At 35.1% G+C, this 10,995-nt stretch overlaps 1 protein-coding gene across 1 annotated transcript; it reads right to left on the reverse strand.

Moving 5' to 3' along the window:
• Positions 1-844: 844 nt before the first annotated feature.
• On the reverse strand, positions 845-10,698 carry HST (homogentisate prenyltransferase). The gene is made up of 11 exons (XM_011048804.1): positions 10,398-10,698; positions 9,413-9,534; positions 9,159-9,305; positions 8,470-8,695; positions 7,864-7,937; positions 6,961-7,053; positions 6,586-6,703; positions 6,395-6,457; positions 5,306-5,338; positions 4,191-4,413; positions 845-859 (listed from the first exon to the last, which is right to left on the reverse strand). Exons 1-10 carry the CDS (start codon positions 10,620-10,622, stop codon positions 4,339-4,341), a joined length of 1,176 nt encoding a protein of 391 aa, XP_011047106.1. The 5' UTR covers positions 10,623-10,698; the 3' UTR covers positions 845-859; positions 4,191-4,338.
• Between the last annotated feature and the right edge of the window lie 297 nt (positions 10,699-10,995).

Genomic DNA, 10,995 nt, shown 5'->3' on the forward strand with positions numbered 1-10,995 from the left:
TTGTGCATTGTTCATTGTTCACTGTTCATCCTCAAAATGCAACAATATGGAAATGCTGATCAGTTTGCCTTCAACGCCGATCACAGCCAATACCACCACATCAATCCATAGGTACACGCTGTCAACTACCCGCAGCAACAACAGGTCGCTCACACACACAAGCAGCAGTAGATCTTCGTCAGTGGCAGCGCACCTACCAGTTTCATCTTCTCCCTACCATCGACAGATTAGACATCCAGCCACCACCACCACTCCATGCCATAAGAAGCCCATAGAGCCACACCGAGTTGCTGTCTCCACAGTTTTGCAGCGCCGCCACAATATAGTTGTCTTCAGCAACCCGAAACAACGTTACAAACCATTTGCCGAGCCACCACTAAATTGCACCCTCCAGCAGTAGCACTAGCCGCAATCACTACAACTTGTCTTTCAGCCCTGACGATGCCTAAATAGTTGTATCAACAGATCAGCAGTCATGCCTCGTCGCCACCAACAGTAAGAAGAAAACTCAGCGAAGAGGATTGAAGCATATAAGACATTGGAGGCGAAATTAATTAACACGTCATCTAACATGCCAACTCTTTGTATCCATGTCATCCACCACGTCAACAGTCCAGAGCCACATCAGTTCGGTAAGCTACGCCACTGGCTGCCACGTCAGCAAGATCACCATGTCATCGCCTATTGCCACATCAGTTGCCATATAATCTGAGGTCCATCCGTAATCAATTCCACAACCAAATCTTGGTAGGTAAATAACTCTACTTTTTGGTTTGTTGATTTTACCTTTTTTGTATTGCACTTGGTATTCAAAATTATCATTAATATTACTTTTGTGCCAAAAAAAGAAAAATCTCACCTAGCATTTTTAATTATTAATTTTTGTTCATCAACATCTTTCATTAGTGGTAGCTAATATCTTATTCTATTTGATAATTATGAGTTCTTTCTTGTGACATCGTATTTAATTAATCATTTACACTTAAGAATCTAGTATTACATGCTTACAATTTTATTAGTGAAATTTGTTCTTGATTAATCTCCACATTTTAGAGGAAAAAAAGAAAAAAAATTAGCTTTGTTTTTGTATTGTGATTTTAAATGTAAGAACCATTTGTGATCTCAATTCCATATATAAGTTAGTATTGCATGCATTTGTGTCATGATTATCTAATGTCCAAGCTTAAGTTTGCACTTACTGTAGACTCAACCTTTAGTGATACTCTTACGAACATTTAGAGGGAACTGCAAACTTAGGTGATCAACATGTTTAAGAAAATTGAGCCCTAAGAGAGTTTTTGAATAAGACACTTAAAGATTAATAAATATCATAAAAAAAATCAGTATGGACAAGTTTACTTCGAGTGCCACCAGTATGACTATCATTTAGGTTACTCTAAACACAATGACTTTGATGAGCGAGTCTTGAGCCATAACAAAATAAAAGCCCCCACTTTTGACGGTCGTTATGACCCTTGGATGTTTGATATGTGGATTTGTGATATGGATAGATTCTTTGAATGACATAACTTGTCTGATAATATAAAAGTTAGACTGATAAGATGAAACTCATTGATGAAGCCAAAATTTATTGGAGAGATGTTGAGGATTGTTTAGAGATGAGAGGTAAACTTCGTATAATTGATTGGATCAAAATAAAACAGAAACTTCAGGAGAAGTACCTATCCCAATCTTATAGGAATAAACCCTTAGACCAACGGAACAATCTAAGACAAGAAAATAAGTCTATCAATGAGTCTATAATGTAGTTTAACGATTATATGATTAGATGTGCCATAAGAGAGAATAAAGCCATGACTTTGCATAGATTTTGTAAAGGCTTAAATGATAATTTTAGAAGAGAAGTTGTATTTCAATGTGTATCTACCCATAACCAAGCTTATACTTTAGTTTAAAATTACAAGTTGGTCATGAAGAATCAGTGGATGAATCATTAGGGCTCTTATAGTATCCCTACTAGGTCCCAATTCAGAAGTAGTGATTTTTTGTTAGGTGCTCCACTCCATAAACCTAATCCTAGTAGTGCCCAACTTTGTAAGAAAGATAAAGATAAATGAGTTGTCAATGATGTGTCTAAGGTGAGTTTAAAGGATAAATATACTAATTGTTTAGGTTTTGGTCATGTTTCTTTAAATTGCATCTCTAAACCCTTAGTCATAAAAAACATAAGAATATAGATAAAGAGGAATATTGTAGTGTTGAAGTGTCTGAGCCTAATCTTGAGGATTTTAGTGATCTAGATGACAAGGATATGCAAGAAGAAGGACCTAACACAATGAGTCCACGTTAGCTTGAAAATGAGGTTAAGAAAAAGTCTGTTATGTCTATTTTAATGGTAGAGGAAGTTTTAGAGAACTCTTCAGTTGAATCGCCTATAGAGATAAATATGGTCTTAAAAGAGTCTCATGATGTTAGTCCTTCTAAATTACTTGATTCCTCACCCCACATGCTTGGTGTCCAGCACAACATAAGTTTAGAGCAACATGTTAAGCTTCCTGACGCTTCCTGACCCCTTACCTCATGTATGTGATGAGGAAGATGAAGATAATCCTAGTTTACTTGATTGTATCCATACCATATCTACTCAGATTTCAAATAATGTTTGTCTCATTGCACACCCTCAATCATTTAGTGTTCATAGTTATAAACCTGAGAAACCTATAGAACACCTTCCCATATCTCATCACGATTGGATGTTTAAGTCAGCTGAGTCGTTACTATGTAGAGTTCATAATTTACATATTGTGATCATGAAATAAATTCAATCAAGTAATGAATAATACAAATTTTGAGCTAATTTACTTAATTATCATGATGCATTTAATGTTGGAGATTATTTCATGATACAGATTAGACCTGGATGGTGTCCTTTGAAAACCGATCATAAATTGCAAGTAGTGAGAGACTATTCAAAGTGTTGCAAATGATTGAATCAAATAATTATGTCATTAAATTACCATTAAACTTTGATAGTAGCTTTATTTTTAACATGAAAGACCTCATTATTTATAAATAAATTACCATTAAACTTTGATATTAGCTTTATTTTTAACATGAAAAACCTCATTATTTATAAAATACAATCTATCCTTGATGCTTCTTTTGATAACCCTGTCTCATTATCCATATCTTTGGCACAAAAGGAACAAATTAATGCTACTTTAAATGCACAAGTTATTTTTACCAGGAATGATGAACTTCAGCAAATCTCAGTATATGGGCTTGACGACCAGATTCATACTATACTTGAATTGTTAGAAAGACATTACAACAACTTGATCTTTATCTTTGAAAGCATTATCGGAGCTACCTTGATCTATACTCGATGGAGTCTAGTTCTTCCAACCTCGGAAGAATTGATAGAAACACCAAACCCAAAATATTATTTATGCACGTGTATAACCATAAACGATGGAGGATAGTCCGAACAATTGAGAGATTGGGCTTTAACTTATGTTTTTTTTTTTTAATTTATATGAACTTTTAGTTGAGACTTATTAATTAAGCTTTATTTATTGGATTTAATTTAATTATTATTGGGTATTTTATTTAAGAGACCATAAATCCAATCACTTGTTCTAGTTAGAGTTTTAGTATTAATACCCTATTTTTCTAAATATTGAACAATTTTTAATAATTAATAAAAATATTACAGACTTTGTATATCTATAATCTTCTTTCTTATCTTCTCCAACTTTTTTTTTTAATTTAAACACTTATTTTTTTCTTGTTTTAATTTTATTTTTTGTTGTCCCGCGTCACTTCCACCTTTACTAGCCAAAATATCTTTTTCAGAACACAAACAAGTACCTCCAAAATAGCTTCTTTCAGAACACAAACAAGTACCTCGCGGCCGCCAACCTAAAGCCTGAACCTGGGAGTCTAGAGAACAGCCCTTTCAAGCAAAAGCACTGCATAGAATTTCTTCCGTCACCAGGTTCCGCTAGATAGGTGTATCGCTACCATGAAAACCTGCTCGCCCCTCGTAGTTCAAGTAGATTGCATCACTTACAGCATTCCCTGCGTTTCTTGGTGCAAGTCTCATTTAGTTTACATTTTTATTTTTTATTCTATCTCACTTTACATTTTTAAGCTGGTTTTCTCATGCGCAGAAGATCCAAGTCAAAGTCCGTGAGAGCAAAGAATTTTCACACGATTCAGAAGATGACATTTTGCTATCGAGGAAGAGACTGATACAATGATACAAAGTGATGCTAGCTGCATGTTATAAATTGCAACAATAACTATTACGTTGCAAAATAACAGATATGTGAAGTACAATCTCTCTGTGAACTCCCGGGAAAAATCAAAATTCAGCTAGATAAAAGGAAATATGATATATTCAGCATAAAAGAGATTCCATATAAACCGATAGAACCCTGAGATTGCCTCCTGCAAATGGAAATAAGAATATAATCAGGACATCTGAAAAAAATTCTCAGTATTTGTATTTGGTGAAATCATATCCAACTGGTGGCGTGTGTTTCACTGTAATAGCCTAATTGAGAATCACGTCAAATTTCAAACCACCTGCAAGTTTTCTAGAAGCTGCACTGAATTCACTGTACAAGCATGATTGGGTTGGCTTATCATAATTAAAAACAAGTGTCAAACGGCTAACATTGCAAAATTTCATCAATCAAGCTCGACTTATTTTCTCAAAATGTCTGCCAATGCAGCAGTCTCTGGACATTGTATGCAGACATGATCAATTCACTATGTTCTGTGAGTAACAAGTAATTAACGCAAGACAACAGAGGCCAACAGAACAGTGAATAGAAGGAAAAATTTTAGTATCAGTGTCTGCAACGATTGTAAGAATCTATGTTCCTTTTGTTTTGTCCAACAGGAAGCGTGCTTCCCTTTGATACATTTCCCATTAAACGTTAAAGTTTAAAACCAGCATATTAGATTAAAAAACAGAGGAAGATTTTCTGTTTTAAAAATGAATCATACGAAGTACCCTCAGAGCAAGAAGAGAACTCGTTTACTTTTCTGGAAATATGATTCGTGTATCTAGAAGGATATTTTCAATGTACATATTTCAGTGCCCATTGAATTGAGAAAATAGAAAAGGCAAAAATTTATATCAGTGAAATTGTAGTTCTAAGTTGAATTAAATTCATTGCCTAAAGGCAGAACCTAACCCCTCTTTGATTTTGAGTCAAAATGATTGTTGAATAATCTCATATATATATATATATATATGAAATCCTCCATCCAAATTGCAACTATAGCTGAAGATTCAAGACCCTGTTATATACAACGCGAAACTAGGCATTACCTTTGTGTAATTTGCTTGTTCCAAGACCCACATCTGAGACAGGTACAAAAAGGATGCATGTAAGATGAAAAAACATAAGTAAACATTTTACACGATCCCAAAAATAACAGCAACCAGCGGAAAAGATCTATCATAAAGAACAAAGCACTTGAAACTAAATGAATTGTGATATCCATGCAACTCTTCAGGTCTGTATGATTGGTAGGTATATTGACAATATTGATTCAAAATATATACAGGTAACATTCACAATTATGATTGAAATTCATCACTTGTACAAAAAATGTTTGGATCAACAATCAGAATTCCTCATTGCTTATCATATTTAAAAGTTGTTCTTGATGTTTAAGAAATCATATGTTTGTTGTTGTTTTAGTTTTAGTAGGGGCTTCCATCCAGATCAACCTGGTCCAAGATAAGGATCAAGCCGATCTCCATCCCACATTGAGGAAAAAATCAATACACCAGTTTTGCAAATAGTGAAACTTTAGCAAAAACAAGTACACTCATATGCTGATTTCTGTGTTTTGATTCCCTGATCTATTGTGCACATGGAAACCCAGTAGGGATTATGGTCAGTGGCAAGAGTCTGAAGGTCAGTAATATCATCAAAGACCACCCATTAACCATGAGGAACTTGCTCATGCTCCAAGATCAACAAGCTGATGGTGAGAACGTTTTGAAGGCAAGTTTGGCTTATTCCAATTTCACATCCATCTCACAGGCCCATCTAATCACTACTTCAAGAGGATAAAAAGCTGGATGAGAAGTCCTTCCTAGATGGAACCAGTAACCTCTCCATGGAAAGGCACATGATGATGCCAAAGTCAATTTTTTTTAAAGAAACCATTAAAAATACCAAAATTTAACAATGAGATCCCATGGAAAGAGCAGAAGCACAAATCAATGTCCTCATAGGAATAAGCAAATTAATGAGAGCTGCAAGAAGGAATTGATATTTATCTTGCTGAATAAATAAATAAACTAGCAGAATAAATCAAATGAACCATAACAACTAAGAACACATACTAAAAGTCACATCCTAGTCACAGTGCTAATCAATATGGTTACTAATACCATGAAACACACCTGGAAAACCAAGCTCAGTGCAAGGATTGTATGTGCGGGTATCATTAGGCTACGACTGAAATCCTGTAAAAGATGCAAGTGGAGGGGTGAAGTTTGCCTTCATGGAAGAAAACTCGAGGAGTTAGCTGGACCTTCAACTAATACTATGAGTACCGCATAAGCACAGGAACAGCTTCAAGGGAAACTTGTACCTGAGGCATGTAAATAGCTGCTAGTACAGCTCCAACATAATTCACCAGTAAAAGCCCAGAACCAAGAAATGCAATGTTTCTAACTCCAAGTTTAGTTGCTAAAGTTGATATGTTATATCTGCAGTGACAGTATTCAATGAGATATGAGATCACATGTACATGTTTAAATTAAAACATACAGGTGTTTGGCCTCTAACAAAATAGCAGGGTTGTTTTGGATGTGGGAGAAAATGAAGTGAAAAAAACATTGAGGGAGCAACATAAAATAAAATAAGGTTTAAGAGGAACTTTTTACTACACAGGAAGTAGGCATACCACAAACATGAGGAAAATGCACTATTAATCACCTTGAGTGAGTAAATTTCTAGAACTTACTTGCGATCCCCCTCCACATCTGGAAGATCTTTTGTTATGGCAATAACCAGTGCAAACAATGTGACAAAGGTTGTAATGAATGCCACGGGTGAGCTGCAAGTAGAAATAGAAGTGAGAACATGAGAAAACTCATCAAAGTCTAGAGAATGGGCACATGCGAATTACCAAATTTGATAGATTTTCTGAAGTGTTAAAGCAGATGCTTGCTTTTACACACTCTGTCTAAATATAATTTCTTTTGTTTAACAGTACAGCCAATATCTGACTTTCAGGAGAGGTTAAAAGTTGCAACCTCTACAGACTCAGATGTTATAGTGCACATCAAGCCAGGGAGAAATTGCAGCTTAAGGGTTTATAACAGAAGAACTGCCTCGCTGTCTTCCGGCATGCCAATCGATCAATTATTAATCCATTAACTAGTAATGGAGAAATTTGAAATGGTTTCACCCTTCAACAAGATTGCATGAAGGGCTGGTCCAAGGGCTTGAACCAGCACCCTTGTGGTTGCAAGCCAAAGACCTTTACTAATGCACTGAGCAATGGTGCCCATGTGAGTTGATCAATGCATTAAAGAAATAACTCACACAAACATGTGTTGAAAACACTAAAACCAACTGAATAACCTATTTTATTTATTTATTTATTTATTCTGTCAAAGATCTATCCAACCGTGTATTGATTGCATGTCCTCAGGAAGCCTGAATCATCACCGTAACTCCAATTGTTTGATTGTTGGAATCTAACACGACATACAGATACCATCATAACTCCAATTGTTTGATTGTTGGAGTCTAACAAGACATACAGATACTATAGAAGAATTCATATTTGGTAGGAATGCATAAGTTTGTAGCATTTTATCTCAACCAAAATATGAAACAATATATGATTAAGGTAAAGTACCTCCATTCAAAAGGAAGTCCGAGGGCAGCTCTGGTGGCATGGTACACGCCAAAATTGAGAAGAAAACCTCTTACCTGTGATATTGTATTCTATCAAGGTTTCATCCAACTGCTACATTTTTTGAGAGGCACTCATGTCATTATGTTTTTCTAATTTACAAATAAAAAATATGCATCGATATTTTAATAATTGTACAGTTTTTAAGAGGGTGATGTTGGAGTAGCATCTGAACACGTCTTTTCTATCTTAAAAACGTTTCTGACACCATGCTAATGTCAACTATAAGTGAGCCAATACAATGATCATTTGCTTCCCTGACTTATATAATAAGTTACTTCTTTTTTATCAACTGGAGGAATTATTTCATTTTCTCAGGGCTTAACCCACTTTCATGATCATATAGGAGCATAGAGCAAAGATCACCATCTTGTCCCTTGTTATCAATTTTGTGGTATAAGTTATGATCAGATTTAGATGGTTTTTTGTTTTTCCAAACTCATTCAATCTTCTGTTCTCACCAAATTCGAAATACCCATGGCGAGGATGACAAACACAGCACAAGTTTAATTGTTGAAAAAGAAAAGGAGGAAAAACAGGAAGTCATACCGTGGCAATTATAAGAAATGCTATGACTGGAAATCTCTTGAATCGAAGTGGGGGAACTGAATAGATGGTGCCTAAGAAAAGGCCAAGACAGTAAAGAGAAGTGATGAATGGACCAAAGTTTAGTCCTACAATCAGGACCCCAGCTACTGCAAAAAATATCACCAACAACCATGCAGATTGAACTGAAAGATCTCCTGCAGCTATGGGTAAATAAGGTTTGTTAACTCTGCAAAATAAAGAGAGAGGCGTCAATTAAAAAAAATCACATTCATACATTTCTAGACGTTGTTAGACATTTCACACAAAGAATTTTGGATCCAGGTATGCAGAATTTATAAGAAAATTGTTTAAAATTGAAGGAAAAATCCTTGCATATACCATATAAGACTGTTAAAATGGCCTAGAAAAGAGAACATGGACAGATTTTTTAGTCAAGTCCATCTAGCACTATTCTCTTTGTTTTCTCGGACAATGAAATGCCTTTCAAGATATTCACTAATCATTAAATTACATGGCTGAAACTAATATTTCTTTGCTGGGCAAACTCGAACAGGGCCTTGCTTGTTCTAGGTCTCAAGCCACAAAAATGTGTATTGAAATCCATTGATCAACATTAAGGTTTCAGATTATTTCCACAACCAAGATAAAATAGCCCTTAAAGAAAATAAGTAGTCAAAAGTGACGCATACTTGTCTATTCCAATATCATAGATTTGATTGATGCCGACTATATAACCATTCCCACATATTAGAGCGAAAAGACCAGAGAATGCCTTTAACACCAGAGACCACTTAATCAGATTTGTGTTCTCGATCAATGCTCTTGCCACCAAAGCGCTATCAACAAATAAAATGATGACAATGAATCAGTTATGGTACTGACATGAGTGCAGACAAGTACAAATTTATTAAGGTGGAAAAGCATATACACAAAATACACTTACGTCGAACCTAGAGCTGTGCCGCGTATGGTGTGAGGCCTTAAAAATCTCCAACATGCATCTTTGAAATCTGAGATTTTGTTTAATATTGGATCAGATCCAGCTGCTCCAGCTTGACTGCAGGCCTGGTAGAATCCGGTTTCACATTAATGCTTTATAGGTAGAATCATGTGTCTGATGAAGTTAACCAAACTTGTATACGACCATGTAGATATAACCAAATTAACTCCCAGGACATGTGATGAGAAAGTAGTAAACACCAGCCAGTGACTTGAAGAAAGTAACCAACGACACCCATGGAAAACAATAAGACCCTTATCCTCCATATAGCAATTTGATAAGCAAATTGATGTCCTGGCTCAAACTTTACTCAGCCTAAACCCTTTCATTTCTTCTAAAAGTTTTGGATTCATTTCGGCCTTTTCAATTAAACTGAATGAGTTCAATTTGCACATTCATTTGTATATATGTGTGCATTAGCCATTCCAAGACTAACTGGCTGTTAAGTAAGCCTTTTCAATATAGATGTCCAGAACAAAATTTCAACTACAAGTACAATGTATGGAAACCAATCCACCGCAGCCATAACCACATAACTAACACTTGCTTAGCTTATGATGCAAATTTAAAAGGACTAAAAACCCAGTGTCTAATAAAAAGAATTTCGTATAGTTTTTATTTCTGTCTATCTTTTTCATCGACGAAATTTAGACATCCTCTATTTCAGGGTGCCATAACTCCAGCTGCCTGGTTGTTCTGTGAACAAAAAAGGTCGGAACAAGTAACCGTGTCGCTTGTGTTGGTCAAATACGAGAGGACTCGACTTGACACAAGACAAACAACTATAACTAATAACAGCAAGCAACTAGAATCAGTAAAGATAATGACTTTTTTTTCAATTTATTCAAACCGCAAATCGTATAAACATCAATCATAAAAACATTCTCATTATTTGCATAAGTGAAAACTATGGGGAAATAAATCATACCCAGATGGGATTCCGTCTGTAATGTCTGTTTGGTGCTAGTTTTGAGCTTCTTTTGAGACTGTAAATTTCAGTGCTTGAAGGAAAAGGTTTTGAGCTTTTGAAGAATAAATCAAATGATTTGCTTGTGGGCTTAATGGGTATCTTTGGTTGATGAGAAGAGGTGTTGCGGTGAGTGTTTAAGGCAGAAATTCCAAGAGAAGATGGAGGAGAAAATGACAGCTCCATTGAGGAGCAGAGAGAGGGAGGGTGGTGGGTGGTAAATAACAGACAATAGCAGCAGGGAGTGATTTGATTTTTGATTTGTTTGTTTTTATATCTTGAGAGTGTTGCCCTTTCGCCCCTATATTTCTCTTCTTTGCAACCAAGTACACAATCTTATCATCATATAAAGCATTCTTTTTTTTTTTTGATGAATTAATTAATTATTTAACAAAACACCAAAGGAAGATGTTTTTACTTAACACCATCTCAAGAAGCTCCATTAATATTTTAGTAGTGGTTTTTTTTTAAAAAAAATTATTTTATTTTTTAATATTTATTTTGCTAATAATTGATTTTTATGATTTTTTATTTGATTTTTATAAAATTATTTTAGTTT

Source organism: Populus euphratica, unplaced genomic scaffold, assembly GCF_000495115.2.
Source record: "Populus euphratica unplaced genomic scaffold, PopEup_1.0 scaffold124.1, whole genome shotgun sequence".
Classification (NCBI taxonomy): domain Eukaryota; kingdom Viridiplantae; phylum Streptophyta; class Magnoliopsida; order Malpighiales; family Salicaceae; genus Populus; species Populus euphratica.